The sequence below is a fragment of the Theropithecus gelada genome, chromosome 13 (assembly GCF_003255815.1).
Source record: "Theropithecus gelada isolate Dixy chromosome 13, Tgel_1.0, whole genome shotgun sequence".
In the NCBI taxonomy this organism is placed as follows: domain Eukaryota; kingdom Metazoa; phylum Chordata; class Mammalia; order Primates; family Cercopithecidae; genus Theropithecus; species Theropithecus gelada.
The window spans coordinates 30,896,147-30,920,129 of NC_037681.1; the positions used below are offsets into that span (position 1 = coordinate 30,896,147).

The following is a 23,983-nucleotide window of genomic DNA, read 5'->3' on the forward strand; positions in this document are numbered from 1 at the left end:
CCCCGCTTTTCTTTCTCTATACTTTGTCTCTGTGTCTTATTTCTTTTCTCAAGTCTCTCGTTCCACCTTACGAGAAACACCCACAGGTGTGGAGGGGCAGGCCACCCCTTCACACCTGTAGTCCTAGCTACTCAGGGGGCCGAGGGAGAAGAATCATTTGAACCCCAGAGGCAGAGGTTGCAGTGAGCTGAGATGGTGCGACTGCACTCCAGCCTGGGCGAGAGTGAGAATCCACCTCAATAAAAAAAAAAAAAAAAACTGTACTGAGAGCCAGGTTTATGTCTTGCCCACTTTCTATTAGTTACTTTATTGATTTGTTAGAGTTTTTAATATGAAGAAAATTAGCCCTTTTCATAGGTATTGTAGCCCTGTGTGTCCCTTAATTTGTTTCCAGTAGGTTTATGGTCTGTTACTTTTAAAACTTTCATCTATCTGGAACGTATTGTGGAGTAGGAGCTGGGGATACTTTTGTGTCTTCCAACACTACCCCACCCCCAGAGTCTGGGGAAAGTGGTCAGGGGGTAATAATCAGTATTTTTAAGAAATGCCCCAAGTGATTCCAAGGTACTCTGGCTGCCTTTACCTTTGCCCAATAGCTCAGTTCCCCTGAATCCCCTCTTGTGGGGGCTGGCGTGCCAGGAGGAAATTCACAAGTGGTCTTGGTGGAGCTGTATTCACTTCAAGTCACAAGTCTAGAAAGGTCCAGTATCTGTGCACGACCAGACAGCACCATCTTTAATAATGAAGTGGAGATACCCAAACTCAAGTAGGACTTAAGCCTCCTGGAGGACAGTGCCCGGTGTCGACACAGCCCCAGCTACCGTCTGGCTGTCCTCATTCTCTGGTCTCTCCTGCCAAATTTGCCTGCCTGCTCCCATGTACAAGGGCCAAGGAAGATCACTTGATCCAGCCTGGCCACATCATTTCACAGACCCAAGTCCAGCTTTGTTGGGGCCTGGTAAGTGGCTGCACCAAGCTGTGGTCAGGAGCGAGGCTTCAGGGGCCACTCACGTGTAGCACGTGATTACCTGGGGCTGTTTCTGTCCCCACTGGCACTACTGACCGTTGTTGGATTGCATTTCACGTAACTGGCTGAAAGAGCATTGTTTCCAAAGCCTTAGTCCACTTTGAATGGAATACCCCTCTTTTCAGTCTAAGCTCAGCACTGCCACTAAGCGACCTTGGGAATTTCTTCCTTTTTAAGATGGAAGACCTAATGTACCAAGAGTCTAGGCTTGATGTCTAGCTCAAATTTCTTGGCACACAGTACACACTCAGTGCCGACTGTCGTATTTTTAACATAGTGGGTCCCGGATCCCAGGGAACTGCCCTTGCTGGGAAAGCTCAGAGTTACCCAAACACACCAGCATCCTACTTCTCAGGCTCCTGGAAGGCAGGGCTGTGGACTACAGCACTCCTTCCCGCCTTCCCCCTCCAGTCAGAACCAACCTCTGTGGCTCCTGAAAAATCTTTCATGTTTTGGCAACTCTGGCCCAGGGAGACCAGAGTTGGTGATAAGCCAAGCCCTGGGCTAACTTGGCAGCCACACGAGGTAACTACAGCCACAGGAGGGCTCCTGACTTCTCCGGACTCAGGGCTCAGGGGAAGGTGGTGCTTTTGAGAAAGGCAGGAAGTCACTCTCTTCAGCTTTGGTAAATGTGTAACAACATCAGCTTGGCCTTCCACCCTGGGAGGAGCCACAGCCTTCCCCCCTACACATTCGCTCTCTTCCTGTTCCCCTCATGAGGCTGGTGGGGACTCCAGGATGCTCCCACTGCCTGGTGGCTCTGACGTGTCCTTCCCTCCTCCTGCAGCTCCAGCGTTACCCGTAAGACATCGCCACAGTGGGGGTTACGGAGCATGAGAGCCTGCCATGTTTTGGGGGAGAGCGGGGGTACACGTTGAGTAAAAGAACACACAAGGCCAGTGGTCATGGTCAGACAAGACGGTGAAGATACACAACATGGTGGGGACTTGCTGTTGCTGAATTTATTAAAATAAGCTGACTGCCAAATGTTGTGCTATATACATTCCTAAGCTCTCACGGGCATGAAGGTGGGAGGCGACATGGATGGTCTCTGCAGGCCAGGTCTATCAGACTTAAGTAGGTCCCACCACCAGGGCCTCTGCACACGGAGTTCACGGCCAACTCTGGACATGTGGGGTGGGCTGAGCAGATGTGCACTGTCCACACTGGAGGATGGGACTTCCGTCTCACCTGTCCTCCTACCTGTGTGTGTGTGGACCCATTGTTCTCTGAGAATCAGAACGAGCTATACGGGACTCATGAACTGTCTGGAATGAACACGCTGTAAAAACGTCCCAATGCCTAATTATTTCAAGATACTTTATTTTAAAAACAGGTCACAACACTAAGCTTTTGGCCCATTCTGCCATTGTACAAGCTACAAACGCTTGTTCAGCAGCTGAGGGGCACTCTTGAGTAGCGTGTCTGAGGAGTGAATAAAAATCCATATAAAACAAATATTCAAATAGTTTCCATAGGAACACAGATAAGTGTGACCCATATCCTAGCCTTCCATATGGCTGCATCGTGCCGACCCTACTCTTACAAAGACATTTCAAAACTAGCGGTAATTAAGTTACATGGTCCCCCCAAATCCCTTAATTCAAGCTAAACTTGCAGTTAACAGCTACCAGAGTGATATCTACACATTAATACCAGCTGAAGCACAGGCTGCTGGGTGGCGTTTCATTCCACTCTCCCAGGCACAAGACACAGGCAGGGTGCTGGCGTCCTGTTCCTCTACTTCGGGTGGGAAGTCAGGGTTCTGGAATTGCTGCATGAGTTGCCTGAGAGAGGAAAAGTGGAATATTAAAAACCCTGCCTCACACTCCTAACTGGGCATGACAGTATTTACTTCCCATCAGGAAACAATTCAATGTATTTTTTTTTTTCTGAGACAAGGTCTTTCTCTGGTACCCAGGCTGGAATAACAATGGTGCTGTCATAGCTCACTGCAGCCTCAACCTCCCACGCTCAAGCAATCCTCTCACCTTAGCCTCCCAAGTAGCTGGGACTACAAGGTGCCCACTACCATGGCCAACTAATTTTTTAATTCTTTGTAGAGACAGGGTCTCGAACTCCTGGGCTCAAGTGATCCTCCTGCCTTGGCCTCCCAAAGTGTTGTGATTTCAGATGTAAGCCACCATACCCGGCCAATTCAACGTATTTCTAAAGCAAGCGTTTCTTCAGTCACCTTTTTGGTAATAAGGAAACCACAAGACACAGGGCACAAACTTAAATATATTCCAGTTACACAGATATATCCTCATCAGTCTTTTCTAAAACTTTTCTTAGGAAAAATATCCATTTGTATTTAATCTTAGGCAAGACAATTTCTTATTCGTCTAAACAAGAAGCACATATTCAAGAAGGTGCCTATTCTTGGCAGCACCAACAACATGCATGGCTTACTTACCACGCAGGCCCTGACATCACATAGTAGATCGTCGGCCTCTGGAAGCCATTGAACGTAGAGGCAGCAGCAACAGTGTAAGCACCCATGTTTTCAAAGAGCATCCAATCACCCACATGCATTTCGGGCAGGTCACAGCGCTCAACAATCCGATCAAGGCCATCACATGTTGGTCCCCATATGCTGGATGAATAATACTTCTCATCTGGTTTAGGTCTCTATACAAAGAGACAGAGAGAGAGGAAGTACTACTTAATTATACTTGTTGTGACCAGTCCTCTTAATTGTTTTATACAGTATGCTCAGAAATTACCTTTTGCAGAAGGGGCTTTACATGTGCATGATCATACAGTATGCAATTAAATGATCCATAGACGCCATCATTCACATAATACATAAAGGTCTGTTCACTCGACTCATCCTCATCTAGAAAGGCAGATCAACAATCTTAATGACTTTTTGCATCAGCTTTCAGTTATACATGAAGTGATTTGTCCTTTACACATACCATCAGAGCCAGTCTGTTCCTTTAATACAATTTTCTTGGCGATGATATTAACCGCAAGTGTGAAAGCTGATGCAACATAGTATCTGCCGGGCTCAGCTATGATTCTCACTCCAGAGTCTGCCGGAAAATATTTGTCCAGCGCTGGGTTGATTACGTTGGTGATCTAAGAGAGCGAAACAGGAAAGAGCGAGCAGCCTTCATTGTGGAGAATTCACACGGGGAAGTAACATCACAGGGCCTTGTGACATGACATCATGAGACCAGACCTCAGCAGACAAGTTTATCATTAAGTAACAAAAGCAAAACATCATCAACATCTCCCTGCAAACCAGGCTGCACATCCCAGGTGGCTCACTTTCATTCCCCTCCAGGCGCCCTGTCTCCTTTAGGACGTTATGGGTATGATTTTATCAAAGAACAGTACATAACAAATTACTACCTAGGAAGGCATCAAGACGTCAAAACATTCTTATTTAACAAATACATGCCAACAGGATAAACATCCTATTCTGCCTACGTCATGATTTTAACAAATCACGTGGATGTATTTTATAAATTCAAGCACCAATATAATGGCTTAACTTCCTAAGTGACTAAACATTTCAAATATTTTCAGGAGAGGAAGCACAGATCGAGCAAAGCACATTTGGGGTGATGATGTGCCACTGTTAGCATATTCTCTAGGAGCCCACAGCAACATGTTTTTTCTTTTTTTGGAGACAGGGTCTCACTCTGTAGCCCAGGCTGAGAGCAGTGGCATGATGATGGCTCACTGCAGCCTCAACCTCCTGGGCTCAAGTGATCCTCCCACCTCAGCCTTCCAAGTAGCTGGGATTACAGGTATCCACCACCACACCTGGCTAATTTTAAATTTTTTTGTAGAGATGGGGTCTCACTGTGTTGCCCAGACTGGTCTCAAACTCCTGGGGCTCAAGTGATCCTACCACCTCGGCCTCCCCAAGTGCTGGATTACAGGTGTGAGCCATGATTTCCAATGTAACTAATGATCCAAGACTTCTGGGAAAGCTGACTCACACTTTAGAAAACCAAATGATATCAAGTGCAATGTTAGACATCACAAAGAAATCACTCAAAGTAACACACCAAGATACTTCAGCCCATTTTGGTACTAGTTTAGACACTTAAATTTTGAAATATTCCAAAAAGGAATTTATTAAAACAGCTACTGCGTATTAGTTTTGTTCTAAATTACCTCTTCAAATTTAAGCTTCACATCCTCAGATCCAGGAAAGCCACCGCCAATATCAAGGAGATACATGCTGAAACCAACCTCAGCCTAGAATCAAGAAAATCAGTCAGTCAGATCCACAACTAATAAACAACAAAAACGTATGCAGCAGATAGGCTGAAACCCATGTAACACAGGACCAACTGCCAGAAAAAGTTAGCTCTAGAATTAAGACTAGTTATTGTCAGTTGTGCCCCACCCTTTGCTAACAGGGTCACGTATACTCACCCCCATGTCAAAAACACAGCGGGCATCAGAGATTGCCTGCACGAAGGTCTCAGGATCGGTACAGCCGCTTCCTACATGGAAGCTGGGGGTAAAATAAAGAGACAAGACACTGTGTCTTAGTATTTCTTAAAACAATAGCAAACACTAGGAGAAAGCCTGTAAACCTCAAACTGTTTAATGACCTTCAGCTATCCCACCAAGATCTCACCTGACACCAACGACGTCGATATTCAGCTCTTTTGCCCGTTCCAAAAGGAGCCTGCTATTTCTGAGCGTGGCACCGAATTTAACACTGAGACGACAGACTGCTTTGGAATCATCAGTGGCAATCCGCAAAACCAACCTACAAGCAAGGAAAGTGCAGCAAATGTCTCATGATAGATGTTCACTTACAGCCACGATTAAAATAAAAACAATCCTGTTCTAAACACTGTCGCTGATATATTCTGTAGTTTGAGTCCCAGGCTTCATGACTCAAGGAGGGTTTCAACTTTCTACTAAAGTACAGAAATATAATCATCAGAAAATTAAGTTTGTTTGACAAAAATCCACGTATCTTATGTCCCTGATCGTGCCCTCAGATGGGGGAATAACTCACTTTGCTTTTGGATGTGCTCTGGTAACTTTCATCAACTCAACTTCACTATCAAAAGTCATCATCTGGACTCCATTATTAGCAGCATACTTAATTTGAGATACTTGTTTACAAGGATTTGCATAGATAATCCTCTCTGGAGGCACCCCCAGACTCTGCACCAACTGTATTTCAGTCTGAAAAAGAAGAGTGGTGTCATGCTGTCCATATGTGGCTTAACAGGTGAAATAAACAGAAAAGCATAGGAAGTTGTGATGTGCCCCGCCCCACCCCCACCCACCCGCCTTTAGTGAGCATTTATTGCCCAAAAAACACAACTTGTATCTGCCCTGTGGGGAATACCAGGACCGTTTTATACAACTGCTTTTGAGTCCTGCTGCTATTGCTTACCTTGCTAGCACAGTCAAATCCTGTCCCGACAGCAGCAAGGGTCTTCACGATGGCTTTGCTATCATTACATTTGACTGCATAAAAGGGGGTGACACGAGGGAGAGCTTTTAACCACCTCAGATGTTTCTTTAGAATGTCTCCCAGGTCTGCCACATAGAAGGCATCCTTATCATCCTGAAACAAGAGTGGTCACAGGTGACTCACTAGCAGTCTCACCACACACCACACCAACAGCCAGCGACCTTCTTTCCCATCAGTCACAATGAATCCTGCTCTTTTGAGTCTAGCCACTGATATGAATATCACCATTATCACTATTAATTTACCACCAGTGAATTAATTTCTACATTCCGTAACAAGACACAGAAGCCTCACTGCTCTTCCTCAGACCTTGCCAAAGTTTTCCACTTGCCTGGCATTCTCAGCTGCACTGCCAGCATGGGTCTCATATACTTACAGAAAAAGAAACTTCATTAATTTTTTGGTCCAGAATGTCCTTGGCAGTAAAACCTTCATCGAGGAAGTGGCAGTCAAATTCTTCATTACCAAAGTTGTTCATGATTTCTTGATGTTCCTCTGAAATGCAACAAAATGCAAATAGAGTGGAGAAATTCACTCAGAAGCCTTAGCAATACAATTCTTAAGACTAACCTGCAACACAAATGTAAACTGAATACTTACATGGAAAACTAAGAGATGGAATTCAAAGAAATATTTCCAGCTTCTCACAAAGGCAACTCTCCAGGAATTCCAAACCCCTCTGCGTGTGCCCTTGGAGCAGCAGTGACAATCTGTGACATAAAACAGGGAATTTGCTGTCTACCTTAGGAACACACCAAGTTGAAGATGGGGCACTGGCCGAGCACACGCAGAGCTAATCATACCCCAGATATAAATCACTCACTAGCCCGGTGATCCCAATTATTACTAGGTATAAGGCACATGATTTCATAAACCTCGGCAGTATAAGGACACCACAAATTCAATACCAGGTTTTGCCAAGGCAGCACACTAAGCATTTCAAATATTTGTACCAAAAAAATGTAGAACGCAAGTTTCAGAAGCTTATCTGCACTTAGCTCACTGATATGGAAAGTTTTATAATGGTCTGCTTTATTTCAGAGCAGTTTCAGTTCTTTAGAAACTTAAAATAGCATTATAGACTTTTTTTTTTTTTTTTTTTTTGAGACGGAGTCTCACACTGTCACCTAGGCTGGAATACAGTGGTGCAATCTTCGCTCACTGCAACCTTTGCCTCCCAGGTTGAAGCGATTCTCCTGCCTCAGCCTCCCGAGTAGCCAAGATTACAGGCGCCTGCCACCACGTCCCACAAATTTTTCTGTTTTTTAGTAGAGACAGGGTTTCACCACGTTGTCCAGGCTGATCTTGAACTCCTAACCTCAGGTGATCCACCCACCTGGGTCTTCCAAAGTGATGAGATTACATTATAGCCTTTATATACAGCCATACAAACATCTTGCTATTTCCTACTTCCACTAAGTCTTAGAATGATTTTTACTGACCAACAGGCATCATGGAAATGTCTGGAGCATTTCAGATTTTACAAGTTAATTTTCAGGTATTAGCTGGGTATATACTTCTTAAAAACTGTAACCCTCAAGTCAACTTATCACATTGTATTACAGTTGCTGTTACCTAATTAGAATTCAGTTTTTTTTTACTTTTTAAATTAAAAAAAATTTTTTTTTGAGACGGAGTTTTGCTCTTGTTGCCCAGGCTGGAGTTCAATGGTGTGATCCCGGCTCACCTCAACCTCCGCCTCCCAGGTTCAAGCGATTCTCCTGCCTCAGTCTCCCGAGTAGGTAGGATTACCGGCATGCGCCACCACACCCGGGGCTCGGCTAATTTTGTATTTTTAGTAGAAACGGGGTTTCTCCATGTTAGTCAGGCTGGTCTTGAACTCTCGACCTCAGGTGATCTGCCTGCTTCAGCCTCCCAAAGTGTTGAGATGACAGGCGTGAGCCACCGCGCCCGGCTAGAACTCAGTATTCTGAAACCAGCGTTGCCTACCAAGTTTAGCAATTCCGGAATGCCAACTGTTCTTACAGGCACTCTCATATTTGCTTAGCTATGAGAATAATTTGGGGCTAACTTCACCAATAAGAAAAATAAGCAAGAACATCACGCTAGTAACAATAAAAGCCACTGTATTTTGATTTCATCAAATGTGACACACTGGTGAACCAGTTTTCTTAAAATTATTTATTTTAACCTTTAAAAATTTCTGCAGGTAGAGCGTTCTTCTTTTCCACTGTGCAACCCACTTCAGTGCCAGCAGCCTACAGGCACAGAGGCCAGGCAATGGTTCGGGGACACAGTTTGCTCTGGCATGGGGTACTATGACAGGCCCAGGGGGACGGGCCTGTCATAAATCCAAACCCATGCATGGAATTTGCTTTAAAGCTCTATCTATTGTGACTACTCGGCAGTGTCAACCTCGGAAGTTGCCTAAATCACCCCTCGGAGAAGGCAAGAGAGTAACAACGCTAGCAAAACCATTTTTGTTATAGAAATGGTTATATATTGTTTATATAAAGAATATTTACAATTTAATAATAAATAGGCTCACGCAGACACGGACGGGGTCATTTAAGGCCTTGTTACATATTTTTAAGGCAATGTTCAGGCCTAAACTTGGAAAGTTTCGATTTCTTTTTAATATGCCAACACTTTTTTGCTTTTTCTGTATCTTTTAAAGCGTTACTTAAGTAACTTACTTGAATATATTTTACTGAAGAGCACCTTTTGGTCTTTCTGTAACAGCAATTTAAAATGGCGAATCAATTAGCACAAGACGGTAATGTTAGAAGAGAGAGCGGCTAATTCAAACAAACTTTCAAAAACTGTTCACAAATCAATTAAAGTCTGCCCAATTTTATGTTTAAACAAAGTCAGCCAACACATTCTTTGTCCTCCCCAGACATTCCTGAGAGGTTCTGCCTTCTACACTTTCACCAATTATTTCGGCTTCGCAAACAGCACAATCAGCCTTTTCTGAAAACCTTAGGGCTGGCTCCCCTGTGTACGTCCGTTCATCTGAGCCAAGCTTTTCCGAGATCACCGAGTCATTCAGAGTCCTTAAATAAACACCTCTAAGTCATGGCTGGCCGAGCAGCTAATATCACAGCTACTACGACAAGACTATCTTAGCTCTACCCACACTCGCGGGTTTCCAAATTGGTGTCATCTACTCTGTAGACACAGCGAAAATAAAAACTGGAAGGAAACTGAAGGCGCCAAGGCCGGGGCCCCGCTCGTCCGTACCGAGGCGAGTCCGGGCTCTGCGCCCCTGCACCTGCTGCGCGCCCGCCAGGGCCTCCTCAACCTCAACGGCTCCCCGGCCCGCGCGCGGCCGCCGACGGGTTGGGAAAGGAGCACGGCGCGGAGACGCAGAGTCCCTGGGAGGGTCTCCGCCAGGCCCCTCCAGCCCCGAGCTGTGAAGACGGGGGCAGGACGCGGCGCCCGAGTCACCCCTATCCAGCCGCGGGAGATCCCCGGGCCGGGAGGAAGCGGCGCCCCAAGGTCGTGGCCCGCTCGGCGACCACGTGTCTCCGCAGGCCGGCGAGGCGCGCCGCACACGTGCCCGGGGCCCGCCGCCCGCCCCGGCTCCCGCCTCCCTCGCTCCCTCCCTTCCTCCGCAGCCGGGCGGTCCCTCACCTCAGAGCGCCCGGGCGCCGCGGGCCAGCCCCATGGGGAAATGCAGACGCCGGAGCCTGAGCCGCAGCCGCAGGAGCGCTCGGCCGCCCCCGCCGCGCCCGTCAGCGCCTGGCTCCCGCCCGCCGGAGACGCCGGCCCGAGGTGGCGCCGGAGCTGCTGGCACAGGGGCGGCGGGCGGCGGCGGCGGCGGCTACAGGAGGGACTGACAAAGCCCCACGGCGCGCAGCTCCCTACTTATAGCGCCGGCGGGTCGCCATGGAGACGCACCAGCTCAAACCAGCCACGATCGGTTCCGGCCGGGACGCCGCCGAGGGAGGGGCGGGGGCTCGGCGGTGGCCAACCCAGGCCCGCGCGGAGCTGGTGGGGCGCTGGCGGGCCGACGTCAGCGGAGCCGAGCACCGCCCGCCCCACGCGTGGCCCCCGCCCCCGGCCTCGCGCCCCGCCCTCCCCACCCTGCGGCGGCCTCGCCCCGCCCCGCCCTGCGGCGGTCCGCCCGCCTGGAACTGGTCCGCGCACGCGCACGACGCCGCAGGCCCCGGCCCGCGGCCGCTGAATGGCGGAGACTGTCCCTGCACAGCTGTGCTTCCACCTGGCCTTCAGTGCCTCGTGCCCGAGAGCGGAAAAGGGAAATCGCGAGCGGAGCACCGGTGTGCTGGCCACGTGGGCCCCGCCGGGCCGACTCGACCGTGCTGCCGCCCGCCGCTCCAGTGCAAGGGACCTGGAAGAGATCCCGGTGCCGCTCCGCTCCCACCAGCGAGGGAGCAGAGGCGCGGGAGGGAAGGGGCGTCCCGGGGGTCGCCAGCACGCTGGGGGCAGGGCTGGCAGCCTCCCCCATGCCCCCACGCTGGAAGCCTCGTCTTTGTAACATCCGGTGTCCTGTAACTAGATGGGTCCTGTCCTGCGGAGGTGGTTTCCCCTGTGAAGCCAGAGATTCACCCAGGAGCGTGAGGGGAGCCGGGTCCTGAACCCCCAAGCCGCCCACTACCCTCTACTTTACCGGATGGAATTCATCAGTAACTAGGTATCTTTAAGGGCGGCTCCCTGGCGCGCTCTGACAGTTACGGAAGTCCCAAAATGCTTTGACCGAAAACGTCTAACAGTGAATACACAAGGCAAAAAGCCGCGTGGGAAATTCGAGTCCCTAGGAGCGCCCGGGGGATGCCTCTGGAGGTGGACTGCCACTCACCCCAGGCCACGCTGGAATGCCCCCACCAGGCAGGCACTGGACTTGAATTGGGGACACTTTTTTTTTTTTTCATTTTTTCATTTTTTACCATTTTGGACAATCCAGACAGGTTATGTCTCTCCCTAGGGTGGGGATTTCGACTGACCGGAGTGTGGCCGATAAAGAGTTAAAGAGAGGAGAGGGTAGATCTAGATCTAGTCCTGGGTGGGTAGGGGTGGGGTTGCAGGAGCTCAGAGCACTGGCCCAGCCCTGCCCCCAACTTGCTGTGTTCTCTTGGACAAGTTACCTCCCTTCTCTGGGCCTCAGATAACCCAAGAATCCTTACATAGATATCTTTATAGCCACAAAGCCCTGTGAGGTTTTTGAAAAACTTCCTTGGTATCCAAAGCCAGGTCTGAGGCACAGTCAGTGAATACCTGTTTAATGAATGCATGCATAAATGAATGAATGGATGATCCAGCTCTTCCTGGAGCAGGCGCGACTTCCACAGAAACAAAAAGAGGGCAAACGCGAGCCGTAAGCAGAAGTGAGTCTTCTTCCTATGTGAAGGGATGTGGGGGTGGTCCGCCCTATCTGTCCTTGAGCACCCGCCCGGACTAGAGGGGTGGGGGTGGCTCCACCCTTAACAAGCTTAATTCTTGATGAGATTAACCATCAGAACCCATGAGAGAACGTTATAGCTCCAGCGCTGAATGGGACATCTTTGATTCTATGGTGATGCGGACTTTGTGCTTCTGTGTGAGGAAACACTTTGTTCCAACGACGCAATTTTCCTCACACTCCGGAAGTGTCCTGCACTGCCAGAATTGCCCAGCTTCCTGGCACACCTACCAACCAGTCATTCCCAACACTGCCCAGTATGCAGCCTCCCGGCAGAGGGCCTGAATGTCTTGGCAGGTAGGGTTCCCCTAGCAGCCTGGGGTGGCCAGATAGAAACATTAATTGGAACTGGAGCACCGGTGTGCTGGCCACGTGGGCCCTGCCGGCCCACTCTGGTCCCTGCTGCCGCCCACCGCTCCAGTGCAAGGGACCTGGAAGTGATCCCGGTGCCGCTCCAGTTCCAGATCCGGGGAGCCAGGAGGGCTCCGACTGGTGCACACACAAGCCGCTCACACTGCTGTCGCCCACATACCTTCCTCTCCTGCTAGCCCACCCCAAAGCCCAAACTCCTGCCCACATGCTGGGAAGGTGAGGCCTTGCCTGGACAGCCCAGCAGGGAAAATAGAAAGAGGGAAGTAGTCCCGCTGCTTTCCCGGAGCTCTGCTCTGCGGCTGCAGGAAGACCCGCAGAGGCCCTGGGCAGCAGGACTGTGGACAGCAAGGCCTGAGTGGTGAAACCCAACCACTCAACTGGATTCCAGAAGCTCAGGTGGTGGTGACTAAACCTGGCCTTAATCAAAATGCATGACTTTATTGTCTTTCATTGTATTTTCAGTAAACTTCATCCTCTCCATTACTATTTCTTTTCTGTGGAAAAAAGCAATAGATCCTTGTAAAAATACGTGATGCCACGCACTTAGGAATCACTGTCATGTGGAGATGAGATTTCTTTTTTCTTTTTATTTTTCTGAGAGTCTCACTCTGTCGCCCAGGCTGGAGTGCAGTGATCTCCGCTCACTGCAACCTCTGCCTACCGGGCTCAAGCGATTCTCATGCCTCAGCCTCCTGAGTAGCTGGGATTACAGGCACGTACCACCATGCCCAGCTAATTTTTGTATTTTTAGTAGAGATGGGGTTTCACCATGTTGGCTAGGCTGATCTCGAACTCCTAACCTCAAGTGATCTGCCCACCTCGGCCTCCTAAAGTGCTGGGATGACAGGCATGAGCCACCGCACCTGGCTGGAGATGAGACTTCTGTGTGTGGTGCTAAAAGAGTAAATAAAAACATCAGACACTACATTGGACATGCTACTAAGAGCTTAGTCATCTCACCTAAGTTCTCGGACCAACTCCCGTTTTCTTAGGATTCTTTGGGCCCCCTCACAACCCCCCGGCCCCGCCCCGCTCATTATGAAAGCTTGGACATGACTCCGCCTCTCTGAGTTCCAGGCTACCCTTCTGTAAATGGGAGGTTGGACTGGATGAAAGCTCAGGTTCTTCTTGCCTTCTAATGTTCTAAGAATCTGACTTATTTCATAGGGTTCTGTATGAATCCACGGACCAAGTTTTCTGAACCAGAACCAAAAACAAAAACATATCTGATGAAGGAGGTATCTTTTCCTCTTCTTTGCCAACTTACATGAAAAGGCTTATGAAGGTATACAGTGATTGCAGACTTAAGCAGTCACCCTTATCATTATTAATTTTTTTTTGAGACAAGAGTCTTGCTGTGTTGCCCAGACTGGAGTGCAGTGGCACGATCTTGGCTCACTGCAACCTCTGCCTCCCAAGTTCAAGCAATTTTCCTGCCTCAGCCTCCTGAGTAGCTGGGAATCCAGATGCCCACCACCACATCCAGCTGATTTTTGTGTTTTTAGTAGAGATGGGGTTTCACCATGTTGGCCAGGCTGGTCTTGAACTCCTGACCTCAAGTGATCAGCCTGCCTTGGCCTCCCAAAGTGCTGGGATTACAGGCATGAGCCACCGCGCCTGGCCTCACCCTTATTGAAAAGAATTAGGTCACATAGAAGACAATAACCAGCAAGCGTTTGTGTATCCACTTACTCAATATTGGAAAGTTTGACATTGAGAGCTTTCTGGAAAATGGGTTTGGGCTCTGCTTACATGTCCGTGGTTGTGCTCTACTTCACCAGACTTCTTCCAGGAGCATAGAACAGTGGACTGTGGAGTGAGGCTCATGACCTCCAGTCCCATGAGGGCTTTGGGAGGTTAGCATCTGCCCTGGCAAGGATGCCATAACTCAGGATACCTGGGTAATGGGGAGCAGTGACAGATGCTCTAGTCCCATCTGGATGCTTGGCCAAAAACAGTTTTCCTTACTCAATCACTCAGCAGTCCTTTAACCTTGCCCTTTGAATGGTATTAGGTGTTTCCGAAAAACCCAATCCACCCTCCAAGGTGGAAAGTGTGCCATCTCTGCCCATAATCCAAATGGCGTGCCTGAGGCATAGAAAGCAGCTTTCAGGGAGGCCCTCCTTCCTCTGAGCGATGGTGGCATCATCAGAGAAGTGGAGCTCCTCCAAAAGAATCTGCTGGAAGCAGAGGACGCCCATGTGTAAGTGGAAGTCCCAGGATGTTTGTTTTATAAAGTGTTACATCACAGCCCTACCTTGCCCCAGCCCTGGTGTGGCTCACTGGGAAGCTGCTGGGACAGGAGCCAAATAGGAGGAACTGGGCCAGGGCCTTCGGGAGCCCAGAAGTGCCCTGGAGCAGGTTAGTGGGCACACACAGTTGCAGAGAAGAGGGGGCCCTTGTCTGGAGGCTGAGAGTTTGGAAGAGTTCTTTTTTATTTATTTATTTTGAGACGCAGTCTTACTGTGTCACCCAGGCTGGAGTGCAGTAGCGCGATCTCAGCTCACTGCAACCTCCGCCTCCTGGGTTCAAATGATTCTCGTGCCTCAGCCTCCTGAGTAGCTGGGACTACAGGCGTGCACCACCACTCCTGGCTAATTTTTTGTATTTTTAGTAGAGATGGGTTTTTGCCATGTTGGCCAGGCTGGTCTCAAATTCCCGACCTCAAATGATCCGCCCTCCTCAGTCTCCCAAAGTGTTGGGATTACAGGTGTGAGCTGCCGTGCCTGGCCTGGAAGAGTTCATTTTCATAGAGAAAGTGATGTCTATAATTATTTTGCTTCCCATGGCCTTGTCTTTTTCGGTGGGCAGAAGTCAGAGTCCTATTAAACCTGTACGGTGTCAGCATTCAGACATGCCATCTGACATGTGGACGGAAGCTTTGCCATCTGCCTACTTGGCTTGTCTGTTTCAAGCCCTTCACTGGTGGCCCTTGGTCCACGGAGTCAAGTCCAAACCCCTTAGCCTGGCACCCAGGGCCCTCTGAGGCCTGCCCTACCCTGCCCACCCTCCCAGCCTCTTCTGCCACTCTAGCTCCCTGAGCCACTGATGTTCCACGGACCCTGCTCCCGCCAGCGTAACGTGGGTCACGTGATGTGGGCACCTTTGTTTCCTGCCTTCCCCTCCCCGCAACTCTCCCTTTGAAATCAGGACCATGATTTTCCTCTCCATATGTTCGGTTTCTAGCCCGAATCCTGGCACACAAAGTCATTCAATATTGTCAAGTTGAAACTGGGTTTCGTAGCACCTGTGGGCTATTGGGGAAAAAAGAAAGAGAGGCTGTGCTGAACCATCGTCCTTTGTGGTTGCTGTACGAGTGATTAGCTCAGGAGAATTGCTCCCCACGTGCTATCTAAAATTAGAGGAACAAAAGACCCTGGGTGTTCTGCCTTTGGTCAGGTGCTTGTTGATTCATTCCATAGGTGTCTGCTTCCTCCTGTGTGCAAGTGACAGGTGGGACAAGGGAGGACCTTTGATGGCTGGGCTGGGTTCCTGGGGACCAGCAGGGAATTGATAAGAGCCAAGAGAAGCCTCGCTTTTACCCAGTGCCTAAGGAAACTGCCTCTTTTGTTTTATTTTCTAAGTTCCTGGTGACTCCCTCTGACCCAACAGGCTGCAGCGCCTCTGCTGGGCTTTGCCACTGCCCCATTTTTGCTAGAGCCTCACCCTGGTGGGGCCCCACCTCTGGGAAGCCCCAGCGCCTGCAAGATTTTTTCCTCTCGTGACAGGGAGCAGCATGCAGAGGGCCCTTGCACAACCTGGGTCTTCTGGAAGGTGAGTGCTCTGCCCGGGGGCAGTGTGAGCTCTGCATCCCTGCCAAGTCAGAGGCGGGACCATCCAAAGGGCCTGTGGCTGGGGTCTGCCACACCGAGCCTTGCAGGCCTTCCAAGGGGTGGGGTGCCCTGAGGGCAGTGCTCCCTGTCTCTGTTCCAACAGCTGTGAGCACTTGCTCTGTGCCAGCGCCCCTGCCAGGTGCCAGGGAGAAGGAGGGGAGGCCAAGGAGGTCCCTGTGCTCCAGGATCTCATGGTCCAGAGGGGAGGCTGCCCCAGGCTTGTGCTTTCTAGGTTCTGGTCCCCTGGGATAGTGGTCACACAGACAAAGGAGATGGACACAACTGAGGGAGCAGGGGCCTGGGCTTGGAAAGGCTCATCCAGGGCTCGAGTTAGGGAGGGGCCTGCAGCACCCAGGGCAAGAATAAGACCTGTGGGCACCGAGGGAGGCTCCCACCCATGAGCCCAGCTTTCCTCTGTGAGAGGACTGAGGGCTGTGAAGGGGAGAGCAGAGGAGGGGTCACTGGGGAGCAGCATCTCACCCCCAGGGGCTGCTACTTCATCCAGCTCTGGCCTCCATCAGTCCATGCAAATCCTGGCTGACAGCAGGGCCCCACCAACGTAGAGGGCAGGTCGGCCTCCACATATGGGCACAGAATGTTTTGCTTTGGCATTCCATGCCCTGTATGGCTCAGGGCCCAGGCAGGCAGTTCAGCAGAGGGAATTTAGCAGGGGAACTAGTTCCAGAGATGACATATCTTACAGCTGCAGGAAGCCACTATCACTCAGAGGACTGGGGACGAATGGGGATGAGGGTCCTCAGCAGCATGGCAGCCATCTGGGGGCTGTCCAGTGGAACTGGCACCACAGAGAGACCCACTGACCACCAAGGGGAAGCAGCTAGTGCTGGGGAGGCTGGGAAGCCAAGAGAGAGGGAGGGAGACAGAGAGAAGGGACAGGAGCCAGCTCTCCCCTCCGCCCATCCTCCCGGCTCCCACCAGCGCTTCCCAGTCGGAAGCCTGTTGGCAAGAGACCCTGGTCAGTGTAATTTGCCGAGGCCAGCCCGGTCCACTCCACCAGAGAAACAGCAGAGCCGCAGTGGGAGTGGGGAATGGGTCTGAGAGAGGGCGGGAAAGGGCAGGCTCAGCCCCTTCCGGAAGGCCCGTCAGAGTCTTCCTCCTGCCTTCTTGTAGGACAGTTTCTAACCGGAGTTCTGGTAAGCACTGATGACATTTCACATTGGCTTAAGCAATAAGGAAGAGCAATCATCTCACGTAGCAACATGGCTCGGGGAAGGGAGTCTCCAGTTTCATGTATTCGGAGCCTCAAGAACAACGTTGAAGACCTGGATTCTTTTCCTGTTTTTGCAGTTCCATGCCCAGGTGTTGGCCCAGCTCTCCTCATGGTTCCAAGAAGGCTGCCCCAGGAAGGCTTGTGGACAGAGGGAGAAGCATCTCTTCCTCTAAGTCTCTTTTTATCTAAGAAACCAGTTTGACCAGCATCCTTCCCCTCGGCTCCCTGGGAGGAATGCATGGATCCCTTCGCCTTCCCCCATCCCTCCATGGTTGACTACACCCACTAGGATCCACTCTTTCGTGTGGAAATGGGTTCAGGCCTCCCATGAACAGCATGAAGATGCCCTCTGTTATGGGTTACATTATGTCCCCTGCCCCCGAGACAGTATGTTGAGTCCTAACCCTAGTATTGCAGAATGTGAATTTATTAGAACATAAGGTCTTTATGGAGGTCATTAAGTTAAATGAGGGCATTAGGGTGGGCTGGTGTCCTGATATAAAGGGGAAATTTGGGGCTGGGTGTAGTGGCTTACACCTATAATCCCAGTGCTTTGGGAGACCAAGGCAGGAGGATTGCTTGAGGGCAGGAGTTCGAGATACTGGGGAGACCCAGTATCTATAAAAAAAAAATCAAAAACAAAAAAATTAGTGTGTGGTGCATGCCTGTAGTCCCAGCTACTCAGGAGGCTGAGGTGGGAGGATCGCTTGAGTCCAGGAATTTGAGGCTGCAGTGAGCCATGAAAAGGTGGGGGACAATGGAGACCCACAGGGAAAACATCTTGTGAACACGGCAGAGGTAAGGGTGACACCTCTACACACTGAGGAACTTCAAAGGTGGCCAGCAAGCCACTGGGAGCTCGGGGAAGGCACAGCAAAGATGCTCATCTGCTCGCGGCTCTCAGAGGGAAGCCAGCCCCCCAAGCCCTTGATCTCAGACCTCTGCCCCCCGGAACTGTGAGATGATAGATTTCTGTTGTTTAAGCCCCAGTTTGTGGTGCTTTGTTACAGCAGCCCTAGGGAACCATCCACTATCAGAACAAAAGCAGGGCTGGACTGCTAGAAGAAAGGAGAGGAGAACTGCAGAGGATACCCGCCTTGGGGCTGAACCTGAGATCACTCCAGGGCTCCCTGGGTTGTTTTGAAGAATGGAGATGGATTTGTGCAGGGCTCACTGTAGAAGCTCAGTACAACATGTGACACTTATAAGGCTGCAATCCACAGAGCTCAGTCCCCAAGGAGCGCTGCATCCACAGACATTCCAAACAGAAATTCCCATTTCCCTTGGCTTCTTTCTCAAACACGGAAGGAGAGACTTCTCAGTGCATCATTAAAGAACCCTCTTCTTGGCCAGGCATGGTGGTTCATGCCTGTAATCCCAGCACTTTGGGAGGCCGAGGCAGGAGGGTTGCTTGAGGCCAGGAGTTCAAGACCAGTCTGGGCAACATAATCGAGATACTGCCTCTACAAAAAATTAAAACATTCTTTAATGTTGATCTGTGAGATTTTGGTGCACCCACCACCCGAACAGTATACACTGAATCCAATTTGTAGCTTTTATCCATCACCCCCTTCCCACCCTTTCCCCGAAGTCGACTGTGTCATTCTTATGCCTTTGCATCCTCATAGCTTAGCTCCCACTTAAGAGTGAGAACATACAATGTTTGGCTTTCCATTCCTGAGTTACTTCACTTAGAATAATAGTCTCCAATTCCATCTAGGTTGCTGTGAATGTCATTAATTCATTCCTTTTTACGGCTGAGTAGTATTCCATCCTATATATATATACCACAATTTCTTTTTTTTTTTTTTTTTTTTTTTTTTTTTTTTTTTTTTTTTTTTTTTTGAGACGGAGTCTCACTGTGTCTCTCAGGCTGGAGTGCAGTGGCCGGATCTCAGCTCACTGCAAGCTCCGCCCCCCGGGTTCACGCCATTCTCCTGCCTCAGCCTCCCGAGTAGCTGGGACTACAGGCGCCCGCCGCCTCGCCCGGCTAGTTTTTTGTATTTTTTAGTAGAGACGGGGTTTCACCGTGTTCGCCAGGATGGTCTCGATCTCCTGACCTCGTGATCCGCCCGTCTCGGCCTCCCAAAGTGCTGGGATTACAGGCTTGAGCCACCGCGCCCGGCCCACAATTTCTTTATCCACTCGTTGATTGATGGGCATTTGGGCTAGTTCCATATTTTTCCAACTGCAAATTGCGCTGCTATAAACATGTGTGTTCAAGTATCTTTTTTGTGTAATGATTTCTTTTCCTTTGAGTAGATACCTAGTAGCTGGATCAAATGGTAGGATCACACTTGTAGTTCTTTAAGGAACCTCCACAGTGTTTTCTGTAGTGGTTATAGTAGTTTACATTCCCACCAGCAGTGTAGAAATGTTCCCTGTTCACCATATCCACACCAACATCTTTTTTAAAAAATTTTTTTATTATGGCCATTCTTGCAGGAGTATGGAAATAAAGAAAAAAGTGGATTTTGGCCTGGGTGAGTGAGGAAGAATACAGAATAACAGAAATAGAAAATGTCACATAACATCTAAACAAACAAACAAAAACCCAGGAAGAAGAATAAAAGCTGAAATTAAAGGGATAGAAGAATAGATAAATAAATCCAAAAGCTGGTTCTTTGGAAAGACCAGTAAAATAGATAAATCCCTTGAAAGCCTAATTAAGGGAAAAATAAGATAGCAAGAGTACAAAATAAGGGAAAGGCAAATAAATGGCAAACTAATAGAAGATAAATTCATATATAGAGATATATATAAAGGGGAGTTTATTAAGTATTAACTTACACAATCACAAGGTCCCACAATAGGTTGTCTGCTGGCTAAGGAGCAAGGAGAGCCAGTTCAAGTCCCAAAACGGAACTTGGAGTCCGATGTTCGAGGCCAGGAAGCATCCAGCACAGGAGAAAGATGTAGGCTGGGAGGCTAAGCCAGTCTCTCTTTTTCACATTTTTCTGCCTGTCTTATATTCTCTGGCGGCTGATTAGATGGTGCCCACCAGATTAAGGGTGGGTCTGCCTTCCCCAGCCCACTGACTCAATGTTATTCTCTTTTGGCAACATCCTCACAGACACACCCAGAATCAATACTTTCAATTCAATCAAGTTGACACTCAGTATTAACCATCACAATACGATAGGATTATTTTCTGTAATAACCTATGTAAAAATAAGCAGTCATTATTTTCCTGTTTTGTTCTTTAGGTGTAAAACAAACAAGAATTTTAAAAAGAAACTTCAATTTTAAAGATATTATTCAAACTAAGTTAAACATTTCATGTATAAATGAAAACTATACATTTTGTTTGCATGCATCAAACAAAAATATTCCATCTTGCAGTTAACATTTCCATTGTTGAAATTTTCAACACCAAAACTCCATGTTTAATGATGGAATTTAACTGCTTAAACGCTGCATCTTTGCCTTCACAATCACAGCGATACTGTTTCTTTCAAATGTCATGGGAGTTGGAGATATGTCTTGCTCCTGTGCTGGGCGCAAAGGTGAGGTGGTCAATTGTTGGTCTGGGACTTTCAGTGCTGAATTCAGAAAAGTCCTGGGTGAACTGGGACAAGTTGGCCCGCCAGCTGAAGGACTGAAAAGAAAGCTTTGGACACTTTCCCAATGAACACGTAGCCAAGTCTTTGTGAATCAGAGGCCAGCCGTGGAACCAGGAGTTCTCTGAATTAATTTAGGTGCAGAATATGTTTATGAAAGGACAACTAATAAAAACCTGAAGTTCACATATGTATTATTAAAACACCATCGTAACTTCAGCAATTGTTTAGAACAAAGGGATCTTTTTCAGGGAGGAGTATTTTATCAGTGCCACTGTTTAGAATTGATGGGTGTGATGATAATAACAAGCAGAGCAACTTTTAGTCAGTTTTATTACTGTTTTAACATGATCTACAGACAATACATGTCCTTATTGCCTGCACCTGGGGCAGAGAGCGCCCCTGGACCCACCCTTCCTAAACCACCACACCTGGCCTGGAACGCGCACCTGGTAAGGGTATAGGTTAGCTCTCATTGCAGCTAACTGGGGAGTCTTGGCTAAGTCTTTTCACATCTCTGAGGCTGGATCTAACGGTTATTTTGTAGGGTTGTTGGATATAGGATTTTGTAGGGTCATGGTTGTAAGACTATCAGTTAAACTATAAAGAACCTAGTGCAAGCCTTGACGTTAGTAGGGGCTCAGTAACTGCACTGTCCCTCCCCTTCCCCGCTACCTGGCTTCCGCATCGACACGGTGCTGCTTCCCTCACCTGAAGACGTCATGCTTAGATCTTCGATGATTGAAATTTGTCTCATCTTGGCCGGGCGCAGTGGCTCACGCCTGTAATCCAGCACTTTGGGAGGCTGAGGTAGGTGGATCATGAGGTCAGGAGATCGAGACCATCGTGGCTAACACAGTGAAACCCCATTTCTACTAAAAAAACCAAAAAAATTAGCCAGGCGTGGTGCCTGTAGTCCCAGCTACTCAGGAGGCTGAGGCAGGAGAATCGCTTGAACCTGGGAGGTGGAGGTTGCAGTGAGCCGAGATGGTGCCAATGCACTCCAGCCTGGGTGGCAGAGCGAGACTCCGTCGCGAAAAAAAAAAAAAAAGGAAAAGAAATTTGTCTCATCTCAAATCATGAAGCCCCAGTAACCGCACTGCTTCTGGCTTTCCTGGGAGCTCGTTACCTTGGCCATATCTAGTCTTGTCTGGTCTCTGCTCCTTTGACGAGGTGGACTGTTAGCATTTAGGTGTGCGTGCTGTCTTGTCACCCCATGAGATTGCATGGTTCATGGATGACAATGTTTTCTCACCGTGCCCACACTGAAACCAAGCTCATGGAAATACACAGAGACCACACACACACAGTCTCCAGTAAGGTCCTGATTTCAGATACTTGGCATCCCATTCTATGCAGACTCTCGGTGCTGACTTAAAGTAGACATGGGGTCCTACGTGACATGTCAGTGGGGAGAAGATCCTGGTTTGCCTGGTATAGTCAGTCCTGATATAATGATCAGTTATGCTGTTCTGTACTTAACTTTTAATCAACAAGCACATTATTTTGTTAACTTAAAACATATTTAAAATGTTATTGGATGGGAGAAACATCATCTTTATCTTTAAAATAACATTATTAAGCACCTCTTACAATACTTTGGAGTGATTGTTTATGTTGTATTTGCTACAGTGAAATTTATCAAGAGAGTGAGGAAATATATGTTCAGATTTTCTTCATCATCTTTAGGTGTATTTGCACATACTTTAATGTGGTTACTACTGTTGTCTTCCCCACAAGACTGCACTCAGGACTCGGAGATTTGGGAGGTGGCTCCTGTGTCTCCTCTTTCTTCGCTGTGTGAGCTGCAGGCTGGGTCTTCAGTAAACGTCCATCGAAAGAAAGATGTCAAAAACTTAATGTCCATTTGAGGTGCACAAGGAAGGAGTTTTTTTTCCTTCTTACAGTCAAATATATGATATAAAATTCCTGTACGCTTTGTCTTTGTCTTTTTTTTGTTTTGTTTTGTTTTCTTGACAGAGCCTCACTCTCCTGCCCAGGATGGAGTGCAGTGGCGCCAGCTCGGCTCACTGCAAACTCCACCTCCTGGGTTCAAGCAATTCTCCTGCCTCAGCCTCCCGAGTAGCTGGGACTATAGGCACGTGCTACCACGCTACCATACAATAATTTTTGTATTTTTAGTAGAGACGGGGTTTCAGCATGTTGTCCAGGCTGGTCTTGAACTCCTGAACTCAAGTGATCTGCCCGCTTCGGCCTCCCAAAGTGCTGGGATTCCAGGTGTGAGTCACTGTGCCCAGCCCCCTTTGTGTCTTTTGAAATTCAGTGGGTCCATTCATTCGTGTATTCATTGAACAAATATTCATTAAGGTCTTGATGTAGCAGACTCTTTCCTGATACTTGGACACCGTAAATTTAGGTTCACATCTTGAATTTCTGGCTGAGTTTGATCATTGTGAATGATCATAGAGTTTCCAGTTGTTTTCTCTTTTCTGACCACACCACAAAGGCTGCTCGGACCTATCTCATGCCGAACTATACCAGAGAGCCGCCGTTTCCTTCTCCTCCTCCTCCCCTTCTGAGAGCACCTGCGCCTTCCAGTCTTAGAATATGTCTACCCTCAGGCTCAAGTGATTGGATGTGTAGATAAAACCAGACGGGTCAGATTCCCTCAGACCGGATTGTGGTCTGAGGGCGCTCCAGGCACTGGAGCTAACGTGGGAGGCTGGGGATGGAAACCAATTATTGGAGTCAGCCACCATGAACGGAGTGCGGGCTGATGCGGGAGCCACACAAGCCCCTATGCACAGAGAAGAATGACATCCACAGCCGAGACAGTAGCAATGAGGGCACATGGGAAGGAGAGGGTGCTACCTGGCCCTGCAGAGTCCACTTCCCGCCCAGTCAGGGCAGAACTGCCTCCCTCAGCTTTCACACGATTTCCCCAACTTCTGAGAAGTATCTTCCTTTACTTAATTGAGGTCAATTTGGTTCCTGGAAACCAACCATTCCCCAAGAATAACTAGAAACCTTTTTTTTCTGGAAGAATAGGATTTGATTTGTAATAATCTGCTCATAATTGGCTTTCCAGGACCAAAGATACATGCCAACTGCAAAGTAAGAGCCTGCTCACAATCCTCACGTGAATCCTCCGT

At 48.7% G+C, this 23,983-nt stretch overlaps 1 protein-coding gene, 1 long non-coding RNA gene and 1 other non-coding gene across 7 annotated transcripts; 1 reads left to right on the top strand and 2 right to left on the bottom strand.

Annotated features, from left to right (window-relative positions):
• Nucleotides 1–2,326: 2,326 nt before the first annotated feature.
• Nucleotides 2,327–10,522, bottom strand: ODC1 (ornithine decarboxylase 1). Of its 5 annotated transcripts, none has more exons than XM_025353944.1 (12): nucleotides 10,089–10,522; nucleotides 7,092–7,201; nucleotides 6,868–6,986; nucleotides 6,411–6,484; nucleotides 6,024–6,196; nucleotides 5,634–5,768; nucleotides 5,426–5,507; nucleotides 5,162–5,245; nucleotides 3,949–4,111; nucleotides 3,754–3,866; nucleotides 3,444–3,658; nucleotides 2,327–2,814 (listed from the first exon to the last, which is right to left on the bottom strand). In XM_025353944.1, the coding sequence occupies exons 5-12, from the start codon at nucleotides 6,083–6,085 to the stop codon at nucleotides 2,670–2,672; spliced, it is 999 nt and encodes a 332-aa protein (XP_025209729.1). In that variant the 5' UTR covers nucleotides 6,086–6,196; nucleotides 6,411–6,484; nucleotides 6,868–6,986; nucleotides 7,092–7,201; nucleotides 10,089–10,522; the 3' UTR covers nucleotides 2,327–2,669. The 5 variants fall into 5 exon arrangements, with proteins under 5 accessions (XP_025209729.1, XP_025209728.1, XP_025209724.1 ...); XM_025353943.1 differs by having other exon boundaries at nucleotides 3,447–3,658; nucleotides 6,411–6,584; XM_025353939.1 differs by having other exon boundaries at nucleotides 6,411–6,584.
• On the bottom strand, nucleotides 8,681–8,816 carry LOC112605471. Its single transcript, XR_003115459.1, has one exon. It is a non-coding gene; the product is annotated as a small nucleolar RNA SNORA42/SNORA80 family (small nucleolar RNA).
• Nucleotides 10,523–11,650: 1,128 nt separating the features above from the next.
• On the top strand, nucleotides 11,651–17,954 carry LOC112605128. The gene is made up of 5 exons (XR_003115356.1): nucleotides 11,651–11,800; nucleotides 11,943–12,171; nucleotides 14,261–14,449; nucleotides 15,831–16,020; nucleotides 17,388–17,954. It is a non-coding gene; the product is annotated as an uncharacterized LOC112605128 (long non-coding RNA).
• The last annotated feature ends 6,029 nt before the right edge of the window (nucleotides 17,955–23,983 follow it).